The 25,737-nt window shown below is 44.8% G+C and overlaps 1 protein-coding gene and 1 long non-coding RNA gene across 3 annotated transcripts; one reads left to right on the top strand and one right to left on the bottom strand.

Moving 5' to 3' along the window:
- PLP1 (proteolipid protein 1) lies at positions 1–15,794 on the bottom strand. 2 transcript variants are annotated; one of them, XM_045383424.2, is made up of 7 exons: positions 15,666–15,794; positions 6,831–7,017; positions 5,874–6,135; positions 4,640–4,808; positions 4,097–4,170; positions 3,209–3,274; positions 1–2,094 (listed from the first exon to the last, which is right to left on the bottom strand). In XM_045383424.2, exons 1-7 carry the CDS (start codon positions 15,667–15,669, stop codon positions 2,023–2,025), a joined length of 834 nt encoding a protein of 277 aa, XP_045239359.1. In that variant the 5' UTR covers positions 15,670–15,794; the 3' UTR covers positions 1–2,022. The 2 variants fall into 2 exon arrangements, with proteins under 2 accessions (XP_045239359.1, XP_005594310.1); XM_005594253.4 differs by having other exon boundaries at positions 5,979–6,135.
- Positions 15,783–25,737, top strand: LOC123570931 (uncharacterized). Its single transcript, XR_006695160.3, has 4 exons — positions 15,783–16,637; positions 16,990–17,092; positions 21,503–21,714; positions 25,493–25,737. It is a non-coding gene; the product is annotated as an uncharacterized lncRNA (long non-coding RNA).

The following is a 25,737-nucleotide window of genomic DNA, read 5'->3' as shown; positions in this document are numbered from 1 at the left end:
TTTGATTGAGAACATTCTTAATTTTATTTTCTTTAATTTTATAAAATACACTTTGTAAGATAAGTTTCTAAAAGTTTATCCTTTATGTGTGTTAAAATTGCAATTCTATATCAGAAATGAAGGAAACACTTTCAGTTGATTAACTCTCTTTGTGTGTGTATATATGTGTATGTATGCATGTGAGGTTTTCAGGGAAGGGTTGGTTATTTGTTATGTTATTAAATCAAAACAAAACGCAAGGTACGGATTACTTCACTGTCCTTTATCTTGATTGGTTTCTTACAAAACATTTTCCCTCTCCTCCCTCTATGCAGCCTGGAAGCTTATCTTGTATACTGGTTTGAAAACAAATATCAAGTGTCTTTTTGTAAAGATCTTACATCTCCTTAAATATTTCTGAAACCACTTTGGGGGAAAAGAACAATACAACTCTTTACAACAAAAGAGCTGTAGTACAAATCTTTCCTTCAATTAAAACCAATCAGACTTTTTTTTTTTAACCCAAAGTTAACAAAAACAGGAAAAGACTGAAATCTGGGAGCTATTCAAGTTTCAAACTCTTTCTGCCTGTACTTTTTCCTGGAAGCTTACCAACTGAATAGCTGATGACTGGTGCATTCTGTTATGTGATCTATATCAGGAGAAAATAACCTTTATGTTAAACCTAACTCTTAACACACCAAGATAACACTGCTAAGTAAAATCATTTTCCATTAGCTAGAAAGAACGATTAGATTACTCAAATTGAGATTCAAATTCACCAAATCTGTTTCTGCAAAGGCAGAATACTTATAGAAAATCCCAGTAGATTCATTTAACTAGCCAATTTTTAGTATGATTTGTGATGCTTAATGTCCAATTTTCCTATTTTAAGAAAGAGTCATAATCAAATAATTATTCTCCAGACACTTCTGATGCAATCCCAAATAAGTAATAAACAAACTGGAATACACGAAATGTGCATCATTCTAAAACAAATCAAGATCTTCAAATCCCCTACGATGACTGAATGGATAATACCCCATGAAAAGAGCACCATTGTGAAGATATGACAGAGGCCAGAGTACACAACTAATTAAAGAAAAAAAGACATGCTATCCAAAGAGTTATCTATCCTGTGTCTACCAGAGGGCCATCTCAGGTTACACCGTTAGCCACCAGCAACTGCTGCTCCTTAGGCCAGTCTGTTTTCATGTAAGCTAGTTTCCTTCTATTCTCAGCTCCTTGGAAACCACAGGGTTGTCATGGTAGCTGTTATCAAGGAGAAGGGAGTGAGAAGATGCTGACAACACCCTGTTTCTCTTCCCTAATGAGGTGTAAGGCCAGATGCCCCCTTCGTCTACACAGATTCTATGCTCCCTTATGCTGTAAGTAAGGTTGGCTGAGTTAGGGCTTCAGTAGTCCATCACCATCGGGGTCAGTGCTCTCTTTCTGTGGGTGAAAGATCCTTGCTTTGACCCCCTTCTCCCAGCTGCAATAGGCAGATTTGGGCAAACACTCTTATTGTTTTTCTGACATTCTTTTTTCTTCTGTCTTCAGTGGTAATAGGGAGACCAGAGTGAATTCTGTTTTGTACACCAAAGAGAATATATTTGGCCCCTATAAATGGCAAGGGGACCAAAGACATTCCTTCTCTGTACCTGAGCATCTTTCCTTCCACTTTGTTTCCATCAGTGGAAGTACTCTTTGAGAAGAAATTACTTTCTGATCCTCAGGAGATGCTTGAAAATTCAATTAGAGCCTCCATTCCTTTGTGACTTGCAGTTGGGGAGTCATCTTCTTAGGCATTTCCCATTTCTAGCAGGAACCAGCTGTGAAGCAAAATGACTAAAAGAGGTACATAACAGGGGAGAGTCCAAAGAGAGACCTTAATCACTGCAAGACTCTCCTTTCTTGTTACACTCGTCAAGTAAGAAGAGGGCCAGTCGGTGGCAAAGGCAAAGAGTTAAGATGGGAGACGCAGCATTGTAGGCTGTGTGGTTAGAGCCTCGCTATTAGAGAAAGGGGGATTTCTATGGGGGATCAGAACTTGGTGCCTCGGCCCATGAGTTTAAGGACGGCAAAGTTGTAAGTGGCAGCAATCATGAAGGTGAGCTGTAGGGAACAGAAGAGAGAATGTGAATGAGAGTAGAAAAGAAAGAATGCCCTCCTCAGATCCCTTTGGGAATGAGGAAGGGTAGAAATAAAATCATAACTAAATAAGGGAAAAACTCCTGCTCTGCAAAAAATAGTACATCCCAGGCTTGGCTTTCTCCATATACACTTGACTGGAAGTCCGATGTGTCTCACGGCCCAGGCCCAGAGAATCAAATCATAAAGATTTATTCAACACCTCTGTTTGATCTAGCACTGAGTTTTCCTCAGGGAAGTGAACAATATTTGGGCTTTGCCACATCCGTATGTCCGAGTGACTTAGAGTCATAGGGTGCTTGCTGTAGACACACAGCCACATCATGCAGTACCGCCCTCTCCTGGTTAATGAATCAATTTATTTTACAAGATGAGAAATTACTTGACTCTGTATAGAAACCTTAGCAGTAGGGGCCAGGAGTTCTGTGAACTCATCTTGTCTGATCACTGCTTATAAAATGACTTCAGATAAATCACTTCACCCTTCAGTGCCTTACGTTTTTAATCTGCACAATGAGCACACTACATTCACAGGGCACTGTAACACTATCAGCAAGACCTGGGACATAGCGTTGTATTATAGTCAAAACAATTCTAATAATGTTAGGAGGTCCTCCCAGTAGTTCCACATGAGTAACTAAATCCATTGGAGAGTATCTAAGGTGGATTCATATTGATAGTATATAGAATTCCAGGCTATAGCAAGTCATGTTTCGTGATGTTTCAGTGTTTTGTCATTGATCTGATCAAAATGTATTGAGAATTAACCGTAATTTATGACTGCAAAGTACTTGGCAACATTACATGTTCTATAAATACTAAATATTATCATTGTATCTATGAATCTCTTACCCCCTCTTTCCTCATACCACTTTTCTTGTTCCTATCTAATCTGTGATGTTTTTCTGCCTTGCCAGTGCAAGTAGAAGTACGGAGCCTCTACCCTTTGCTATTTTCCCAGAAGCTTCCCTCCAGCATTTCAAGGATGGAAGCAGTCTACCTTCTTGCCTTTCAGAATAGCTGTACCCACACTATCTCAGTCCTATTTACTTGCCAAGATCATTCAAACTCAACTCACCAGGGAAATCAGTGTAGCTGCAGCCCCCACAAATGCAGCAATAAACAGGTGGAAGGTCATTTGGAACTGCAGGAAAATGAAAGAGGAAGAACTGTTTCTTGCAACAGCAATAATATGCCTCAGTGTAAATCATGAATACAGCTTTCTGAATGTGTTGATATCTTTCTTGTGTGCTAATTCTACATCTTTAACTAAGTTTTCACTTCCCTAAATGTGGGCCTCCCAGTCTTCAATGTACACCATAGCACCTTGCCCATAACACCCAGAACACAGAATACTCATGAAATAGCATAGTACTCCAAAATAATGAACTGGTTCCCTACAGTTGTGCCCAGGGGTCCAAAATTTAAAGTCAATATTTTGCTTTCAAAGAAATAATTTACTGCCTTTCTCCCCAGGATTCACTTTTATTCCCCTTGCTTCATTTGTATATAATATCTGTTCTCAATACAGTGCTTTCCTTTTCAAATGTACTTATTTTACCTCTCATTTGAGATAAAGAAGTTCCAAACTGAAAATGTTTTTATAAAACCTATGAATGCCTCTGTGCACAGCCCATTTTCTTGATACGGTTTTTAACTAAAGGAATGAAAATTTTCATGTGGGGGATTTTGCCATCAGGCTCTATCTTTACCTAAAGCTACAAACTTCTCTTTTAAGAGGGGAAGGGTTGGAAAGGAAGTCTTTCTATGCAGCTCTAGGGAAAACAGGTGTTTTACCTTCTATGCTCATTGGCTCAGGCATACTTAGCCAATATGTTGTAGAAGGCAATCGGCTAATTCAAAATCCAGCAAAGAGAAACTTTTAGTCCTTAAAATTGAAGACCATGGGTGTAATTTGTATGGTATTAGCTACTCCCTTGTAAAATAACCCAAATAACCCACTCACCTCAGCTGTTTTGCAGATGGACAGAAGGTTGGAGCCACAAACCTTGCCAGGGAAAGCATTCCATGGGAGAACACCTAAGTAAGACACAAACATCAACCAGGGTAAGCTTTATGGAGCTACGGGGCCACATGGAGACTTTCCCCCAGAGCCCTTCTTCCATCTCTAATTATCCTGGCTGTAAATTTGGATTCTACCAACAATCAGGATCCTCTTTTCTACAGGTTTACAAAAAAGAGAAGGTGGTATTGAACAATGGTGAAACCTTGTGTTTGTTATTGAAATGTGCTGCTTTGGGGTTGGGAACAGCAGTCAACTAGAGTAGGTCCACGTGAACAGCCAAGAAAACTGCCACCACTTCCAAGTTCCCTTCCCAGGGAAGAAACCTCTCTGGTTTCAGTAGGAAGGATTAATAAACTAAGACCCAATCATTCATCATCTTATATTTTTCTCGTAATCACCACCCTCCTTACACTAAGAAAATAACCAAATACATAGTACTTCCATAGTGGGTAGGAGAGCCAAAGCACCCGTGCCCTTACTCACCATACATTCTGGCATCAGCACAGAGACTGCCTATACTGGCAGAGGTCTTGCTGGGGAAGGCAATAGACTGGCAGGTGGTCCAGGTGTTGAAGTAAATGTACACAGGCACAGCAGAGCAGGCAAACACCAGGAGCCACACAACGGTCAGGGCATAGGTGATGCCCACAAACTAAAATGATTGACATGGGGTGGTTAGAAATCAGAATCAGCCTGCAGATGTAGAAATACAAACTGGGAGATCCTGGAGTGGCGTGTGCCAGACATTGAAACCAGGTTCCAGGGCTCTCCCTCAAATGAAATTAGTGAGCAGGGCACCTCTGCCAAGGGTCATTGGCAGTATCTACTAGAGAACTGGCCCCAGCATGATGGAGGGTGGGGGGAATGGGTAGGGGAGGAGTGAGGAGGATCCCTGGGTTAGAGAGGCTTCAGAGGATGTTTTTGGGTAGATAAGGTGTAAAGAAATCAAAACAGATCTTGAAAGAAAGTCGTGCCGTTTTGTGCCTTAGGCTGAGCTTAGAAAATGTTCCTTGCCACAGGAACATTTTTGTTCCCTAGTCATTGAACAAAGCCAATAGGAGATTAAAATTTCAGATACAAAACCTTTCTAAGCTAACTGCTGGCCACAAAAAGACATTGCTAGAACCCACACATGTTCAGCCCCCAAAGGATCTTTAACTCCAGAGACTGAAAACAAATGTGCGCCTCACTCAAAGCATGGATAACCCTCAGGCAATGATAAAACATTCAACATGCAAACCTACTCCAATGCCCTCTGGGACCTCCAACAGCGCAGGATCCCAGAATATTGTAAATTTCATCTTGGAGTCAATTATTTAATTTTTATTATCAATCCTCCCTCTCAGATCAGGTGCCCAAGTCTCAATCACATTTTAGATTCTTGTCCAGTTAGATCTTCTCTTGTGGTCCCTGCTAGGAAGGGAGTAAAGGGATACCAACAGATGGCTTAGAAATGGTCTGGTTGTACAAAGCATCCCACAAAACTCATGCTTTCCGTTTTGAGAAGAAATTTGCTTAGGGAACCTTTGAAAGGTGAGGCTAAGCCAGCTGGGCACCACGTTCTTCCTGACCTTCTCGTTCGGCTGCAGCCATCGGTTCCTCACTCAAATGCCAGGCCCCTAGAGAGGACCCAGCCTTGGGTGGGGACGAGGCCACAGACTCGCGCCCAATTTTCCCCCACCCCTTGTTATTGCCACAAAATCCTGAGGATGATCACCTTGTCGGGATGTCCTAGCCATTTTCCCAAACAATGACACACCCGCTCCAAAGAATGAGCTTGATGTTGGCCTCTGGAACCCCTCCCCTTCTGGCCCCCTGTTACCGTTGCGCTCAGGCCCTTGCCGCAGATGGTGGTCTTGTAGTCGCCAAAGATCTGCCTGACTGCGCCGGTGGTGTAGAAGCCCTCAGCCAGCAGGAGGGCCCCATAAAGGAAGAAGAAAGAGGCAGTTCCATAGATGACATACTGGAAGGCATGGATCCTGCATTAACAGGTAGACAAACGAGACCAGGGAATCTTATTAATTGAAGACCTGGTTCCTTTCCCCACATAAGTGAGGTATACACCAGAGCGAGCACCTTAACAAGGCTAGGGATTCTCCAGAGGAATCACTAGGTTCCTCCTGCATGCTTTCACCTTATCTTTGTTGAAATAAGTGAAGACAGGGTGTATGTGACCAGAAACATATGCTCCTCCCACCACACCTTGCTTACCCTGGGACCTGGAGAACCAGGGACCTACTCTCCCTGCCCGACCCTTCAGACATGCTACCTCACAGGAGTGGGGAGCTAGACAAGAAGAAATGTGGATGAAGGAACAGGAGCCTAACTTGTTCTAGGAATAGGAGAGGCTTAGTGCCTCCCTTGGCTTCTCCATACCTACTACACTGAAGGCTCCAACTTGGGCAATATTAACTACATCTAGCAGAAGTCAGAACACGTGTAAGAAAACAAGGGGCGGGGGTGGGAGGGGCTGACAGGCAGGCAGGCAGACCTGTTCTTTCTGAATGGGCTTCGAATGTGAAGCAGGAGAGATCTGCACAGAGGGAAGACTCAGGAATCCGCTCTGGCTCCACCCCAGTCCCCTGCTAGTTACTAAGGTACTGAAGAGTTCTCTATCTCCAGGATGGAGAGAGGGAAAAAAAAGATGGGTCTGTGTGGGAGGGCAGGTACTTACACATTGATGAGATACTCATAGTCCTGGTAGTTTTTGGAGAAATAGGTCTCAATTAGCTTTTCTGTGCCAGTGAGGGCTTCATGTCCACAGCCACAGAATAGTGCCACCCCAAAGAAACACAATCCAGTGGCCACCAGGGAAGCAAAGGGGGCCCCTACCAGACATCTTGCACAGCACTCTAACAAGCCTGGGGAAGAAGAAGGGGAAACAGTCAGGCATATCCAGTAGGTAGCTCATGCCACTCAAACCTCTCTGCCAGGCCAGCCAGGCCCGGTGCTCACAGGCTTAGAGACAGTGGGTACCCCAGAGTCGAAAAGCAGGAGCGGCTAGAGATTTTGGCTTTCAGCATGTGAGATTGACCCAGAATCCTTACTTTGTTTCATCCTTGAAAATAAATCTTTGGCCGAGAACCGTGGCTCATGCCTGTAATCCCAGCACTTCGGGAGGCTGAGGCGGGTGGATCACGTGAGGTCAGGAGTTCGAGACCAGCCTGGCCAACATGGCAAAACCCCATCTCTACTAAAAATACAAAAATTAGCTGGGCATGGGCACATGCCTGTAATCCCAGCTACTCAGGATTCTGAGACAGGAGAATCTGTTAAACCCGGGAGGCGGAGGTTGCCGTGAGCCAAGATTGCGCCATTGCACTCCAGCCTGGGCAACAAGAGTGAGACTCTGTCTCAAGGAAAAAAAAAAAAAAAAAAAGAAAGAAAGAAAATAAATCCTTACCTGTTATTGTCAGAATTTTAAAAATAGTTAATAAATAATAATAATTCAGCAATTCAAATAGCAAGCCAGAGAGATTATGAAATCAGTCTCTTCTTTCTTATTGTTCTGGTCTGTTTGTTTGCTTACTTATTTTAGTCATTCATCAACTATTTATGGAATACTCACTATATGCCCAGCATTATGCTGGGTGTTATATGGGATAAGAAGAGAGAAAAGACACAGACTCAGCCATATGGGAGTCTTTAATTTCCTGAGGAAGAATTAGCTAGGTAGACCTAATATTTTCAACTAACAATTCAGGCAGCCAAGTAAGTGGTAAGAGAGGGTAAATGCATTAGGAGTTCCAGGAAGGGATGAGTGCAGGCCAGAGATGCTGGTATTGTCAGACAGGATTTTAGCATGAAGAACATTCCAGGTGGAGGAAACTTTGGAAATTGCATGCTCCTGGATATTTTTGAGCATCGTGTGTATTTGTTGCAAGGAATGCTTGATTCTTCTTAGTTTACATATGGGAGGAGTAGTCCAAACAGGAGGGAGCTAGCGCAGGACAAGAAATGAAAATAGGAAGATTGATATTACTTGCAATAATAAAAATGCAGGCTTCATGATTTTAGACACTTTGCATGGTGGTGTTGTCCTCCTATAATGCAGCTTGGCTAATGTCCCCACGCTCAGTTACACACTGAGATTCTGTCAAAACAGCTACAAACAGACTTTATACAAAGTCAGCAAAGCATGAAACATCTTTCTGGCACTAGAAGAACACACCAGGGCCTGGGAACACATGTGTCTTAAAGTGCTAAGAGTCCCTGAGATCCCCAGACCTGGTATTCCAGGCCCTACGCCAGTGTTGCTGAGAAACAGGAAAGGCACACAAGAAGTCACAGGCTCTGAAAGCAGCTGTGTTCCAAGTACTAGTCCCATGCTCTAAGATGTCATATGGAGACATCTTAGACTTAGCAATTGCCAAGTAGATGACTGACTAGATGAGGAAAACAATGGCTTCCTCTGGCCTCTTGGCCAGATCCCTAAAATGTAGAAGAAATGAGAATGTTAAGCTCTTCAGAAAAAATGTCTTAATTCATATGTATGTATATATATAAATATATGTATGTATATATATACACACACCCACTGATGTTATATATCTATAAACACAGTATACACATGCACACACACAAATACTCAGCAAATGTACTGGGAAGCTGCTATTTTTGAATAAGCAGGTTGTGACAGCTTGTACAATAAAAATAAATTGTATTAATTACTTAGGCTTGGATTTTTGTATTCAAGCATTTCTCTAAGCCACACTCACTTTTCTATAGGGTACCGGGGAAAGGGGACTCCTTTGCCTGATTCTGTTAACATTAGTTACAGTTTGTTTTTAGCCCAGAGAGCTTGAACACCTGGTGATTTGCATGGCTGAATTACATCAATGTGAACAGATTTGGAAAGACCAAATTATCTCTGTCATGGGAAAATTGAGGTAGAGGCATTTGCCTCTGTTCTCAGACACACAAAAGGAGTGAGTCCTATTACCCACCATCTCCTGAAATGACAGCCCTTTCCTGGCCTTCAAAGAGGCTCTTCTTCAAAGATACTTGTGTGTCACACCAAAGATGAGGCTCAGAAGCCCAAGCCAAACAAAGTAAGCAGCTAACATTTGAAACAGAACTTCCTTTTCCAAGAATTAAAGCATTGCTGCCAGGAAACTTGGCCTCTATGAGAAGCAATCTGTAGCTGTGCTGCTGTGAGTGGAGGCTGAGTTTACTCAGCATGAACTTTGCAAACGTGCTTGGGAAGAGTGTCTTTTCAGAACTGGCCCATGGATGTGCCTGTGTGTGTGCACACGCACGTGCATGCATGTGTACAAATCTGCACATACACACATGTGTACCATAGAGAAAAACGCAACAACTGAAATCGATTGTTGTTCTCAGAAAACATTCCAGAAATTGATCTTCCTTTTTCTCAACAGGTTAAGATACTAGATTCAGCCTATAAGTCAAGAAAAGGAGCTTGGAAGTAAACAGTACTGCCATTTTCCTTCTCTGCCTGTCCAACTCCTCCCCACCCCCAAACTCTTAGACTCTTCTAGTAAAGAAAGTCTCTGAAGCCTGGGAATAGGGGGAGAGGAAGGTCAGTGACCCCACTGTTCCCTTTCTCCCCAGCACAGGGTCAGGGCTTGGACAGAGCCCTCCATCGCTCCCCCGGACAAAGAAGCCTTGTTCTTTCCTGAGATCTCAGGAGCCTGATTGGTATTCCACAGGGGCCTGCAGGCCCGGGGGTGGGGAGGGGGTCAGACCCAGGGAACAATGGCAGGACTGTTTGTTTAGCCGAGGGTAAGAAGAGCCATCCACCCTAGCAAGTGACCATCTTGGGCCTATTCACTCACCCCAGCATTTTCATCCGGGAAGGGCTAAGTTGTTGTGCAGGTATGGTCAGGGATGGAGGAACTTGAACTCTTGCTAGCCAAAAGAGAACTCCACTTTAAGCTTTAGCTGATGCCACCTCCAGGGTTGCAAAGATGGGGTTGCAAAGATGAGGTTGCAAAGAGATACATCCTCTTGAGTGTATCTGATCCCTCAATCATCATCCAAATGACCTGAGAGTGTCATGGATTGTGTTCTTACTGGATGATAAATGGCTAAGCCATAGGAGCAATTCTGAGTCACCAGATCATAGCCTTTCTTTTTACATCCATTTTTCCTCTATTTTCTTAGAGCTTTAAAAACTTAGCATTCCCTTTTTCTGCTCCACTACAGCTCAAAGCAAGGGACAAGAAGGAAGTAGGCTTTAATGAGTTTCTAATGTAGTCTGAAATAAATGACTTTAGATAAATCTATCACTATTAAGCTATAAACAATTCAGTAATATCAGCATAAGCATCAGATGTTCATCTCTTCACAACCTAGATAAGTGCTTTGGGGGCATTTAAGTTCAGCAGAAGTGAAGAATCTCAGTCAGTCTGTCCAAGCAAGAATCAGATTTTAGATTCTAACTGAGAAAAACTCAGAGCCTACAAGAAATTATTTTTTCATCAAAGTAGTTAACAATCAAAGCATTCTGAGAAAAGATCCATTGGGCTCCCTTTGATTTTTCACAGTCCAAGAAATGTCCGTGGGTATGTGTGAACAATAGCCTAAAGCCAAAGACTCTCCATTTCAGAACCCCTCCTGGTTGAAAGGGTGTGAGTTTGATTCAAGAAGGCTGGAAGGGATTCTAGAGAAGTTCCTTGGCTCTCTCAAGAGACATTCTCACATTTCCAGTCTAAGTACAGACTGCAAGATGGGAGAGTTGGCATAAAAGAACCATATAGTAATAACATTTCTCAATGCAACTCAATTGGATTAAACGGCCTAACTTTGATGAGAGGTCATAGAGAAAAATAATGACCCCCTCCAGTGTTTTCCTTTCATTTCTGTTTATGTGAATTCAGTACAAGAATTAAGCACACTAGCAGTGACATAGACACTAGGAGAAACAGAAGGGAATTAAAAGGCCAGTCCCTTTCTTTAGAAAACTTGAAATCCTGTTGGGGCAAACAAACTGTGAATCTGTGAATCAAAATCCAAAGCCACATATAAGCAAGTGTTAAAATGGATATAACGAAGTCGTGTGGGCAAAATGTAAGCAAAGGGAACAGATCATGTCATGGTCAGCTACATTTGTATACAAACTCCCAAAACAAGTCTAATCAATCTGTGATAGTTGACACTCCAACTTTAAGCCCTTCTCATCAGTGCTCTTCACAGGGGTCTGACAGATCAACAGAACCAATGTGACTTACACAGATCCAGGTTCATCAAGGGACTGTGTTGATCCTGATGCTGTCTCTTTAAGCAGGCGCCAAGAGCTCCCAACTCTCCCTCCCTCCTTTCCCATGCCCTGGGCCCGCCTCAAGGACCAGCTCCATGATGGAAATTCAGTGTGAATCTGGGAACTCATCAAAGGAAGGAGAGGAAGGGCTTTCATAGAAAGGAATGGTAGAAAGAGACCAATTGTACCCTGCACAATTCCCAGCCTGTCCCTTGAATCCAGCTGACAAAGGGAGAGATAGAAGAACTGTATACAATAGAGCTAAACAACAGGCAGGCTCATTGAGTGAGAAACTGGCCCCATCTCCCTAGGTCTCGAATCTGCACTACAGTCTTACCCTCCTCCCAGAACCCACCCCTTAACCTCACCCCATGAACAGAGGCCTCCTTGATCAGGGCCTACAGCGATTGACAAGGCTGAAATGCTAGAGTAGCCGTGACTGGTACTAGGGATGGATGGGGATCAGTGGGTGGGTTCTAGGAGTAAAACAACAATTATCAAGAGGTGCCAGAGACAAACAAAGACTTTTGCTTCTGGCCCTGTCCTGGTCAGACAATGCCCTGCCTATAATCTTGTCTTTCCTACATATCCCTTGTGATATCAGCACTTATATACCACATTCAAGTGCTGGAAAACTGTCCCGAAACCTCTAGGGCCTGGGAATCCAAGCCTGCTGGATAGTCAAATCATGTGGACAAGGTTAACTAAAAAGGAATTTCAGCCTCCTCTTTGGACACAGTTTTAGTATTACCAAGGCAACAGCATCTGGACCATCTTGTTTCCTATACTCCCCACTCCTCTTCAGACACGCACACACACACACATACACACACACACACACACAGAATGAATGATGTACACATTCCAATTTATGTGCAAGCATTGGGAAGCTGAGGTAGGACTTTGGTTGTTAAAACTTATCCTTGGCACATTGTCTCCACCTTGCCCACAAATGGGAAGATGAAAGGGAAGTAACTGGTACTAGAGACAATAGTAGCCATACCTTGTTCCTCAGGTCAGTCTCCCACCATTTCCTCCTCTCTCCTTAGTTGCAGTGTGAAGCTGATTTGGGGAACCTTATTCTCTTCCTTGGGACTCTCTTCTAGAGCCCTGCCTGGCAGACAGCTCAGAGGCCAGTGCAGAGCTGAGAGATAGCCCTCAGGGCCATTTTGCAGTAGCCAAGAGGTATTAATCAATCAGTACTTGCTGAGCTTTTGATGTAAGTTTGGCACTGAGTAGGCTCTGAAAGCAAAAAAGGAAGGAAAGGCTGCTCCATTCACCTACCATGGCTGCTGTTACCCTTCCTGATCATGTGACTGTCCTCACTTGGTCTTCTTTAGACCTGAAGTGCTGTGGGCAGGGAAGGCATTTCTACTATTGCTTTTCTACTGTTGCTTTTTTTTCAAGACAAAGACCTGTACCCAGGGGATGGCTTTCAAAGCTTCAGGATGAGAGACAAAAGCAACAGGGGAAAGTGATGTTACTGGCTGGAGTTCTACCTTAATGGGTTTGGAGACTATATTTCCCCTCCCACCCACCTCCCAGGGTTGAGGTTGTTATTACTCAGATCGCTCTGAGAGAGCAGTTCTAGTTATCAGCCTGTTAAGTAAACTTGTAGCTTTCCTAGCTCAGAGCTAAGCCTAAGGCCCCGGAAAGCAGGGTAAACCTTTCAATCTGCCTGGCTCTCCAAGGACTCCTCTGGCTCTGCACGGCCAAAGAGAGAAGTGAGGTGGGGAAGGCTGCACTTGATTATTTTAGTCAGTGTCTCCAGGAAGACTAGGTGAACATGCCGGTTGGGATCTGGTTTATTTTTGGCTGCTGGCATTCTTGGGGCATTCTTGCCATTTTGATGGGATTCAGTTAGTCTTCGGGCATTTTATAAAACTGGACCCCGACTCTGCTGCCACACTTTTTGCCTGGGCTACACCCACTTACTCCAAGCCAGCCAAAACTACACTGCTAGGCAAACAGCCACTTTTGGATGGAGGCATCACAGTCTGGTTACCAGGGTAACAGCCACTGTTCTCAGACGACAACAGGCTTGCAGACAATGTTTTGCTGTTCAATAATGGCATTGTGTTTCTGAGCAGAGAATAATCAGCTACTGCTCTTTGGCTCCTTTCTGGTTCCATCGTTATCCCAAAGACTCACTTGAAACATTCCCCTTCCAAATCAAGGCAAAAATTAATGAGTTATCAGTTTCCCCATAAACTTTTTGTGCAGACACTACTGAATTAGTGTTCCTCCTTGCTTCCAATCTTAAGGGATTCTATATGGTTGAAGTAGTAAGTTCCCTGTTCCTGGAGGTTATTAAGCAGAGGCTGTATGAACATTTAACTGGTTGTTGTAAAAATGAATCCCGCATTGAAGGTTGGCTCAGACAACTTCTAAAGTTCCTTCCAATCCCAGATTCCATGATATAATGTGTTTACTGCAATTGTTGAACAGCAGTGCACTCCACATCAGAAGTAGTGGCAGTCCGGTACCTTGTTAGAGATCATCTATAATTCAAAGTACTTTAGATACTCTGTTATTGAATAAATGAAAACTCAGTGGCTGCTCCATCATATGTACCTGGCCCAAGTATCGTCCACCCTTAGGACTGGGGACCCAATGTGCATCCTCAATGGTGCCCTTATCTGTGGCAATCTTCCTCTGGAGGAAACCATCCAGCCTCCATAACAGGCAACTGTCCCTGTGGTCACCTTATTTGTTCCTGTCTTTCCTCAGGGATTTCATCCCCTGAGGAAGTAATATTCAACATTCTTCTTTACTCCCTCTCTGTTTTTAATGCACAACCTATCCAATCAGCTAGGCTGACATTAGATAGGATTCCTGATGTTACCCAGGGCAGGAATTGAGTTCCTCCAACATTCACCTCTCATCTGGCCACACTTAATTGGTCATATGATTCTGACCCAAGCACGCAAAGAAAACCCAACCATCCTGGAAAGAGGAAGAGTCAGCCTGTATACACATTATTGTCTAATAGTAGTTATTATCATGATTTACAGTTGTTATAGATCTTGCCCATTTTCAAAGGACTTCCACATTATTGTTACTTGATTCTCACAACCCTGAAAGTAGACAAAGTAGTTATTGCTATCCCCATTTTCCAGATGAGGAAGTGGTGATTCAGTGACATGACCAAGGTCACATAGTTCATAAGTAGCAGATCTGGGATTTGAATCTGATTTTTCTGACTCCCTGTCCGGTGCTCTCCCTCCTATTTTACCTGAACACATGCTTCAAAGTGTTCTTTCTGTGTTTCATGATGAAACAACCTAAAGGCTGAACCACCTCAATATAATTGCAAATTGATCTCTGTGGATGTTGTCTACTGGGTGCTACATTTGATAGGGAATACATGGGACAACTGAGTCTCATTTCATTTAGTATGTGTTTAAGCTGCTATCTTTGTTTTGCCAAATGTGAACAATGTCTACAGGGCTCTGTGGAGTCCAGTAGGGACAAAGACCCTTGTGCCCTGCACACATTACTCTGAGTAGAAACTACCACCAGAGCCTCGTAGCTTCTGTCTTTGTTCATGGAACCTAGAAAAGCCCTCAATACTCAGTCAAATTAGCAAGAACTCTAATGTCCCAGCAGCCTCCTTGTCACAGCAGAGAGCCCTCAGGAAAACTATGTCTGTGATATCTGCTAGAAATGGTCACTCCTATAGGTGCACACACACGCACATATGCACACACACACTCTCCTACCCATATCTGTTTCCCATGGTCAAGCCATTGAGGACTTTACTTTCATTTCCTGAGCCTGAGAATGGCCTCCTCAGCCATAGCCAAGCCTGAGTCCAGCTTGCTCGATCCCCAGCTTCCTATCGATGCCAAACACGGTTCAACGTTTGCATCAAGCAAGCAGTTATTTTGTACATCTGAGGGCTAGGCAGTGCTCAGTGGTCTCCAGCAGAACCAGGAGGGCAAGCTGACCCGACTGTTACCAGGGCCTTGGAACCAACGGAAAAGAGAAGATAGAGGGAAGTGAGGGGGTAGGAGGACACATGACCACATCCATCCTGCTGGGCACTCTCTCCAGGGATCTGTGGGACTCTCCACGTGCTGCTGGAATTCTTTGGTAATAAAGCATCACGCTCAGTACAGCGGAGAAGGAGTTAATCTAACTGAATGTTAAGGAATTTAAAAAGAAAACAAGTGCCAAAACACGACTCATTTAAACCATTGGAACCCCCGAACCCCAAAGTTGGAAATTCTCTTGTGAATTCCTGTGTCCGCTTGAATCTTCAATGCTAAAGTTTTTGAAACTTACCCATGTCTTTGGGACTCTGACTCCAATTGTAGCCGGCTGGCTAGTCTGCTTTGTGGCTGACTTTGTTCAGCTGGAAGAAGGATCCTGGTCTCTCCAGCCTCCTTCTTCGGTCTTTTACTTTTTCTCTCTGAGTATCTTTGTCCTCTCCTCCTGCAATGAAAAGGGCTTTCTGATTGACAGCCAACCCCCTTAAAGGGACAGGCCTGCTTTCCTCCTCCTCTCCTCCTCCCCTTCTCCTCCCCTTTTCCCCACCTCCTCAGGGATACTCCCTTCTCTAAGGGCTCCATCTTCTCTTTCTGCCTTTCACTGCCAATTGTTTCATTTTCTTTGTTTTTCCTTTTTTCCCTAAGGCTTGCCTGGAATTTCGCTTTGCTACAGAGACATCTGGAAATGTGGATTGAGGGTGGAAATAAAATGAAGATGTCCTGGAAACTTCCAACTGATCCTTGGGTCTAATTGGTGTGGGATATGCAGCACAAGCATGAGAAGCCATGAAGTGAGAGCCCCGATAGGGGCTCAGAGTCAAAAACTTAGATGTTAGCTCCCAAAGTCCTTCCAAATCTGCCCCAGCTCCCCACATCACTCCTAGCTGCCCTTGGCCCTCTCCACTTTTCCCCTCCCGATTCCTTGGAAAATAAGCATTCCTCACCCCCCCCCCCACCCCGCCCAGCTCTACGAATACAATAGAGAAGAAAAAATTGTCTTTTAAGAAAATTTCCTCCAAATCCTTCTCAGTTTCAACTGCATGAAGACAAAATGCAGGCTGTCAATTCGATGAACAGATTATGATTAGGCTGGGGGAGGCTAGGATTGTAATAACTTTATAGCTATGATAATAAAGACTCAGAAGTGGGCAAGACCTATGCAAGTTCGCAGACTAGGTTAAAGAAAAGGCCAGTGTTGAAGATGTGGGTGATTTCCAAGGAGGATAATCGACTTTGAGACAAGTCAAGAACACGATCTGGGAATCAGGTAGTCAGTATTCCATCCTGAAAATGAAATGTCTTCATCAGAGAGTTTAAGCCAGGCAGGCGAGAGGCAGGGAGTGGGTTAGAGTGAAGCAGCAGGTGGCAGTGAGGGTGGAGAGGAGAAATGAAATATAGTCCTTGTCACAGAGAAAGAACCGGTAAGACAAAAATGGCTAAGCAGCAAAAACAGGGAAATACTATATAAAACCTGCCTTAGCAATAAGTTATTTCTAAAGACTGTGAAGGTATTTAAATGCCCAGTGCTAGATGGGATCAGCCTAGGAAGGTTTTCTAGAACAGGTGAATCTTAAGCAGTGTCTGTCTGGGCTACTTGTCAGGCCTGTCTCCCTTCACAGCTCCCTTGACCTAGAGGCCAGCGTCCTCCCATGGATGGCCTTCAAAACAACTGGCTGGCATATAATAAGAGGGGCACCTGTTGGAAGACTCCGGAGAAGGAAGGTATGGTCTCCTGGAATTTTTCCTGTGGTTTTGCCTTGGGAGAGGAGAGAACAGGAGGGAGATGCTGAGCAGAAACTAGTACCTTCCTGTGGGAGGGAGAGAGGCAAGATTGTGTCTTACAGTTTTCTCTTTGGGCTGTGACCTTGGACACGTTACTGGCTTGGGCTCTGCTGTTAGGAAATGGGCAAGTCTTCGGCAGATGCCCCTGTGGGCCCACTGGGGGCCAAATCTTGCACAGTTTGAGGCTTGCTTAGAGTCCTAGAACTCTAGATCCTTTGCTCTTATATCAACCCCAAGGAAAAAGGATCTCTGGAAATGCTGCCCCTTGCAAAACGGTATAGTAGTAGCTTTCCAGAGCAGACCAGACTCAGGCCATGTGACTGATGAAAAGGGTCCTAGGGCCCCTTGCCCTCCTCAGCCCTGCTCACCAGCCATAGACTATGCCTGCTTTGGAAGCTCAACTGTGGGATTGTGCCAGCAATAAACTTCTGGATGGTCACTGTCAGAATGGCCCTGGAGAAGGGGGAGGATCAAGGGCAAGAAATCACCAAATGTGTCTCCTCAGCTCATCAGAGGGCAGGAGTGAGCCCAAACTTTGGAAGTTCAGATTTAGAGAATGAGACAAATGATCTTTCACAGCTCGAATAGATGAGACAGCTCTGCACACAGGAGACATCACTCAGGCTGAGCCCTCTCACAAAGCTTCCCCTGAGTTCTCAGCAGCAGCTCTGGGGACAGCAATGCTACTGGAAAGAAAATATGTGTTCCCAATAAACTTACAGATACCAATTTATCAACCACATTCCCCTAATACACATTTCTCTTCTCCTTTCCTCCATCTCCATTGCCTTAATATTCATTCTATCTTCTCCCCAAGTCTCAATCTCTTTCTATCGCTGTTACCTGTCTCTGTCTCTGTTTCTCTCTGTGTATCTGTCTCTCTATTTCCTTCTTTTTCTCTCTCTCCACATTCCCTGTCTTCACCTTGTTCTTATGCTTGTTCTTGTGCCCAGGGCCAGAAAAGGGATCCAGCCAGGTGACTGTGTCTCACTCATCCCAGTGCCTTAAGGTTCCCAACTCCCTAGAATCTAGTGTATTCTCATTGCTCTCTACACCCCGACACTCTGCCTCAGTACCTCATCAGCCGACCTTTCCTGAGGGCTCCCTACAGACCTCATAAGGTATCTTCCCAGGTCCTCCAGAGGCCTTTATCTACATACCCCCACCTATTTCTGTGATTCTGCTTCCACTGGTTCTGCTGGGTGCCCTTGGGAAATATTCTCCAGAGTCCAGCTGGGCTCCTGGCACTGCCAAGGGATTCCTCAAGAGGGCACTGCCAGACTTCTTGGTGGCAGCCTGCTGCCTGTACTGGGTGCCTGCGGGAACAATGCAGGATTGTATGAAACTCGTAAACAGTTTGCTTCATGCAATTCTGATGGTACCTCAGAGAATCTGGTCCCCCTTGATCATAGCTTGGTTTGATTGTGCAGCTTTCTTGCAAATAACTCAAAAACATTTGGATATTACCTCCACTCTCTGCTCTATGATCCCATAGTATCAGATTATTGAAGGCCACAGAACAAGTGGGTTCTCCTTGCTCCATTGCGTAGACTGAACTCTGAAACTCAGAGAAGTCCGGTGAATTTCTCCCAGTAAAAACTAGATAAGGGCTCAAGTGCCCAATCTAGTGGCCCACTTCTCCCTGAGCACAGAGAAGAGCATAAAGGGGAAGAGAGAAGGCACAGTACCAGTGAGAGCCTGGGGTCATCTGCTATCATTTGGGCTTCTAGAGCTGAGGCTTTGCTTCTCATTCCCAGGATAATGTCTTCTCAGACCAAATTTTGGAAGGCAAGTGGCTGCGTCTTACAGCTTTCCTAGCCCTGGCATAGAAGACTGGCTGGTTGGCAGGCAGGCAGTATATTATGTCCTATGTACTTGTGGCTAGAACTTTCCACACCCAACTTCATGCCGATTGGCTAGACTATGCCTTTCTGGCCAAGAGAACCGTGGGCTGAGGGCCAGAGATGTCACATACTTTGAGCTGGCAGACAGGGGTAGAGAGTGGAGGGTGATCTTCTGCCTTTCCTGAAGGTTCAAGGAACAGTGTGAGGATGGATAGGGGCAGGCCATGAGAGGTATTTGTGATGGGGAGATGCCTGTGGCTTGGGATGGAGTAAAGAGTAGCCTGGAAGCCAAAATAATCACATGAAAAATCTCAGGTAAAGAATGCCCGAGGAGCACCACATAGCTACTAGCAATGTGAAGAAACAAGCTGTCCACAGAACCCACCTCCACCACCATAAAAACTTGGCCAACTTTTGCAGGGTTGCCCCTACAGAGAGGGTGCTTGTTTGATGTGATTTCTGAGCAAAGTAGAAATAAAACTAGTATTATTTCTGGGGAACCAACGTTATTTGTTCAACTTGACTGATGGGATACTGAAACAACTTTCCCAATGGCACCTAGCAAGCAAAGACCAGAGCCATCTCTAGAGAATGCCTGTCTCCAGACTCTTATTGCTTGGAAGTTGCTTGGGAGATTGCTCTGCTGTGAAAGAATGTGTGAATAGAGAGCCTTTGCCCTGAGCAACAACAGCCGGGGGCCAGGGGGAGGATGGACAAGCTTCAGGCTGCTGTAGCCCAAGTTTTCAACCTTCTACACTTCTCAGGTTAAGTAGGAGGCCCCTGTTTGAAACCCAGGGCAGAGGCAAACTTCCTGCAGTTTGTGGGATCAGTGGGATTCCAAATTAGTCAGCAAAAGTCAGTGGAGATTAGAGGATATTAAGGACTTTTTGTTCTATTTCTTGGGTGTGATAATAACAAGGTGATTATGCTTTTAAAAGGGTCATTATCCACTAGATATGAATACAGAAATATTTATAGATAAAATGTTATGATACCTGGGGTTTTCTCACTCCAGAAAATTTTAGTGTAACAAGGTTAGATGAAATAACATTGGTCAAATACTGCTAATTATTAGGAGATGGGTACATGGAGGTTTATTATACTATTTCCTCTACTTTGTGCATAATTGAACAGAAAAGAGAAGCCATCAGAATTATGCTTCAGGCTGATCCACAAGGGAAAAAAAAGGGTGGGCACAGTGGCTCACACCTATGATCCCAGCACTTTGGGAGGCCAAGGCTGGTGGATTGCTTGAGTCCAGGAGTTTGAGACCAGCCTGGGAAATACAGTCAGACCCTATCTCTACAAAAAAAATTAAAAATTTGAGCTGAGCATGGTGGCACATGCCTGTGTCCCCAGCTACTTGGGAGGCTGAAGTGGGAGGATGGCTTGAGCTCAGGAGGTTGAGGTTGCAGTGAGCCATGATCCTGCCACTGCATTTCAGCCTGGGCTACAGAGAGAGGATCTGAAAAAAAAGAAAGAGAGAAAGAAAGAAAGAAAGAAAGAAAGAAAGAAAGAAAGAAAGAAAGAAAGAAAGAAAGAAAGAAAGAAAGAAAGAAGAAAGAAAGAAAGAAAGAAAGAAAGAAAGAAAGAAAGAAAGAAAGAAAGAAAGAAAGAAAGAAAGAAAGAGAAAGAAAGAAAGAAAGAAAGAAAGAAAGAAAGAAAGAAAGAAAGAAAGAAAGAAAGAAAGAAAGAAAGAAAGAAAGAAAGAAAGAAAGAGAGAGAGACAAGGTGGGAGGGAGGAAGGGAGGGAAGCAAAAATATATATATTTCCAAGAGAAATCTCTGATGTTTCTGTAAGGATGCCTATAGCCTGCTAAGAGTGACAGCCTCTAGGGAAGGAAATTGGGGGTGTGGAGTGGGAGGGAGACTTTTCACTCTATGCCCTTTAGTATGGTTGGAATTTGTAATTTTATGCATTTCTGACTTATTCTATTGAAAATCTCATTTGAAAAGTCCTTCAGGGTGGGTTGAGTGACAGAAGTCCGCAGGCCCCTCAGGGTCTACTCATAATCCACTGACCTCAGGTGGATCATGAGAGTGACGCAGTCGCCGTGGCAGGTTAGCTAGCCTCCACTGTCCTCACACAAACATCCATTCTGCCTACCCCCTTCTGCCTGTGTCTCTGAAACACTGATCTATTGTGAAATATAGGCTGCCCCTAGCCTGAGGAGAAGACTCCTGGGAACCTCTCTGGAGGCACAGCTGGATGGGGAAGAATAGTTGCTGCTCCCTGTGGGAGGGCAAGACATGAACCCTTGAAAGCCAGAGAGGTCCTTAGCCCAAGAGTCAGCCTCCCAGGAGAACAAGCCCCCTCCTTGCCCATCTACTGACCCCACAAAGACTGAGAACTACATCTGTCTCTGAAGGTCCCGGCTTTGGCAGCTGCCCAGGCCTCCTTCTTTCAAAGTCACTGCCCAGAGCAGCCTTTTAGAGATATGATTCCACCCACTCCAACATCATCATCATCATGATCATCATCACCATCATATGCTGTCCCTTTCAGTGAAACCAGGCCAAGCCCTTCATCTCTGGTTGCTTGACTGGTTGAAAGGTGTCACTCTGGGCTGTGGGTGGCACTTCAAATCAAAGCTGGACTCCTATGGAGCAGATTGTCTAACATTGAGGTCGGAGTACCTTCCTTGACAAACCGCCAGCAGCCAAGATGGAGAAGAAGGGGAACCTTGGTGCTCCCTGATGAGAGCTGCACATTCCCAGGTAAGCACAGATTATGTTGCTGGAGCTTACAGCAAATACCCCACACAGAGACCTGCCCCGCCCCTGCTTCTTAGCTGAGGCTCGCCATCCCCGCTTCCTCCTCCTCCCTCTTGGTCAAGCCCAGGAGGAGGCCTGGGCAGCTGCTCTCCCCACCACCATGCGCCCAAGTGACAGCCTATATCCTGGCACATGGAGGGAAGAGACTTGCTGCCTCCTCTTGCCTCTAAGTAGGATGGAGCAGGCTCTTTGGACCTTGGGGAGCCCCCACCCTCCAAATATTCCTTCCTGAGGAACTCTGTTGCTACGGGTTTTCTCTGTGATAGCCAGGAGTTCATGTCAGGCACTGGGACCTGGAGCTGAGGCTGTCTGCAGGCTCTGCTGAGCTGTCGCCTACCTCCAGCCCCCACAGTAGGGAGGGGTTAATGCATCCTGCATCCTGGCCTGCCCTTCCCTAGGCTGTGCACACCCTGGCACTCAGAGAAAAATGGTTTCTTTTTTTAAGCACAATTAGTTCAAAACCATAAAGTCTAAGAAGCGATTCCCCCTAAGGACCCTCCAAAGAGGGTTTTACATGCTCCTTAGGTTATCCTTGAAAATCCTTCAAAATTTATAAAGCACTGCAATTATTTCCACAGGCTGAATCCAGCAGTTCTTGGAAGGGTTTCAAAGGGTACAGTGGCAGCAGCTCCCTGTAGCCTCTTCTCCTTCTTCACAGCAGAAACCTTCAAAAGAAAATCCAACCCTCACTGGATGTCCTCTCCACCCTGACTCTACTGCTGCTGCCTATCCATAGAGGGTCCACTCAGTTCTTTGCCCAAGAGACCCCTTCCAAGGAACTGGCTTTAGAGAGAGCCACTAAACCTAAGCTACAAGCCTGAAGAGCCAATAGAGCTCTCCATTATGGGGGGCAGGAGCTGTTCAGCTGTCCTCAAATGTCCTCAAAAGGGGCGACATGGAGGTGGCTAGTGGATATCGCAGTGGAGCTGGCTGTCCCAGTGAGAGCTGAGTTTGGAGAGAATGGTTATTCCTGGGCTTCCTGGAAGTAACTATCCTCTTCCACTGATAACTTATAACTGAGCAAGGGGGAAGTTGTTAGAATTGCAGCATGAAGAATTTTAGCTAGACATCAAGTGGGACATCCAGATGATCAGGGCTCTCTATGAGCAGTGGAATACAGTAGTTAATAACATAGACTCCAAAGTCAGGCACAATTGGGCTTAATATCAGCTCCACCAAATACCAGCTCTGTGACTTTGTGTAATGATTTAACTTCTCTGAGTCTTCATTTTTTCATCTCTAAAAAAGGAATAATAGCTGGGCGCAGTGGCTCACGCTTGTAATCCCAGCACTTTGGGACGCTGAGGCAGACGGGTCACCTAAGGTTGGGAGTTCGAGAACGGCCTGACCAACATGGAGAAACTCCGTCTCTACTAAAAATACAAAATTAGCCAGGCATGGTGGCGTATGCCTATAATCCCAGCTACTTGGGAGGCTGAGGTGAGAGAATTGCTTGAACCTAGGAGGCGGAGGTTGTGGTGAGCCAAGATCGTGCCATTGCACTCCAGCCTGGGCAACAAGAACGAAAATCCATCCCCAAAAAAAAAAAAAAAAAAAAAGAAGGAATAATAATAGTGGTGACTTCACAGATTATTAAAAAGATTATACAAGGCCGAATGTGGTGGCTCATGCCTGTAATCCCAGCACTTTGGGAGGCTGAGGTAGGAGGATCACTTGAGGTCGAGAGTTCAAGATCAGCCTAGTCAACATGGCAAAACCCTGTCTCTACTAAAACTATAAAAATTAGCCAGGTTGGGCTGGCGTGGTGGCTCACACCTGTAATCCCAGAACTTTGGGAGGCCGAGGCGGGCATATCAGGAGGTCAGGAGATCGAGACTATCCTAGCTAACACAGTGAAACCCTGTCTCTACTAAAAATACAAAAAATTAGCCAGTAGTGGTGGCAGGCGCCTGTAGTCCCAGCCACCCGGGAGGCGGAGCTTGCAGTGAGCCAAGATCGCACCACTGCACTCCAGCCTGGGCGACAGAGCGAGACACCGTCTCAATAAAAAAAAAAAGAAGAAAAAAAATTAGCCAGGCATGGTGGCGCACGCCTGTAATTCCAGCTACTCAGGAGGCTGAGGCACAAGAATCGCTTGAACCCGGAAGGCAGAGGTTGCAGTGAGCCGAGATGGTGCCACTGCGCTCCAGCCTGGATGACAGAGCGACTCTATCTCAAAAAAAAAAAAAAGATTACACAAGATACTGAACATAAAATTCTTACCATAATGCCTATGCTCAAGTATAATAACAATAATAATAATAATAATAATAATAATAATCACCAAATGAGGTGACAGAGTATCTCTGCAAATGTTTGATAAGCATTTAAAAAATAGAGGCTGAACTTTAGTGATCTCTAGAACCAACACCTTTCAGATCCAGGATTCCTATACTTCCCCTGAACCTGCCTATCTTTAAAATGGAGCCAAGGATATGTGCTTGGAAGAAATGTTGAGACTTTTTGAGACACACCTAGCAGTTTCTCTGTGTATTTGTTGTCTTCCAACATCTCCAGCACCTCTGGGTATGTCCATCACTAGGGTGACCAATCACCAATTATCCCGGTTTGCCAGGAACAAAGAGATCCCAAGATGTGGGACTTTCAGTGCTAAAAATGGGTACGGCCTGAGAAAACCAGAACAAGTTGGTCAGCCTACACCAGCACTGGAACACTGCCTTAAGCATTGTGCTTGAAGCAGTTGCCTCAAGGGCTGACAACAACAAAAGCAGGTGTTAGGTTCCCCTTGCTGAAACCACTAAATGGGAAATCCCAAAAGCCCCCCATTCCTCTGCTCTTTGAAATATCATGCCCAGGCAAGTAGGGTTGTCAGATAAAATACATGATGCTCAACTCAATTAAATTTGACTTTCCGATAAACAATGAATAATCATTTAAGTATATCCGAAATACTGGATGGGTCATACTTATACTGAGAAATTGCTCATTGTTTGTCTGAAAGTCTAATTTAACTGAGTGCCTTGTATTTTTATTAGTGAATCCAGCAGCCCTACAGGCAAGGGCAGTCTGCCGTGGCAAGACAAGCTGGCTTTTGGGGTGTGAGCCAAGAGAATGGCTAGGGAAATCTCACACAGGAAATCATGTTCCCTATGGACACATCTTCTTCTCTGCATCTCAGCCCTCAATCTCTTCATCTTGTGGGCCTGCCCTGGGCACCCCAGTCATGCTTTGTTCTGGGGAGGATCATTTGGGGCAAGGCAAGATGAGATGGGTCCTGAAGCAGGCTACATAATCCATAATGGTTAGGAGTTTAGGCTTTGTAGCTAGCCAAATTGGGTTCATATCCCCCCTCAGCCTGGGACATAGCACAGTAAATAGCAATTCTCTGTTAATACTTAGAGGCTGCCAGGCATAGTGGCTCACACCTGTAATCCCAACACTTTGGGAAGCCTAAGGGAGGAGGATCACTTGAGGCCAGGAGTTCAAGACCAACCTGGGCAACATAGTGAAACCCCTGTCTCTACAAAAAATTTAAAGATTAGCTGAGTGTCGTGGTGTGTGCCTGTAGTCCCAGCTACTCAAAAGCTGATATGGGAGGATCACTTGAGCCCGAGTGGTCGAGGTTGCAGTGAGCCCTCATTCCACCACTGCACTCCAGCCTGGGCAAAAAAGTGAGACCCTCTCTCAAAAAACTCTCAAAAAAAAAATTACTTAGTTGCTGACATTTGTCTTTTCTTTTCTCTTCTTATCCTGTGTCTAGCACTTTGCCAGACATCGAGGGAAATATAAAGAAATGGGATGGTTTCCGGATGCAACCTTTGCTCTGAGAGAGCTTACAGCCTCCTCTGGAAGGAATACTACAGACGTTAACAAAATGAAGATTCAAACACAACTAACATTGAGCACCTACTCTGTGCTTATCCTGACCTAAGTGCACAAGCAAGCCAAATGTCAGCAGAGTGTCATCCTGTCCATCCAGTTCAAATATAATTGGTTCAAGCTCCA

The sequence above is a fragment of the Macaca fascicularis genome, chromosome X, assembly GCF_037993035.2.
Source record: "Macaca fascicularis isolate 582-1 chromosome X, T2T-MFA8v1.1".
Lineage (NCBI taxonomy): Eukaryota > Metazoa > Chordata > Mammalia > Primates > Cercopithecidae > Macaca > Macaca fascicularis.
Note: the sequence above shows the minus strand (reverse complement) of the source record. Positions and strands in the feature narration are given on the sequence as shown.

What these genes read in the sequence shown, in the direction of transcription:
- PLP1 (XM_045383424.2), bottom strand. An exon ending in GGCTAGGACATCCCGACAAG is followed by an intron (nt 4,809 to 5,873) that starts GTGATCATCCTC and finishes CAATCATTTTAG; the next exon opens with TTTGTGGGCATCACCTATGC. An exon ending in CCATCTGCAAAACAGCTGAG is followed by an intron (nt 3,275 to 4,096) that starts GTGAGTGGGTTA and finishes ATTTTCCTGCAG; the next exon opens with TTCCAAATGACCTTCCACCT.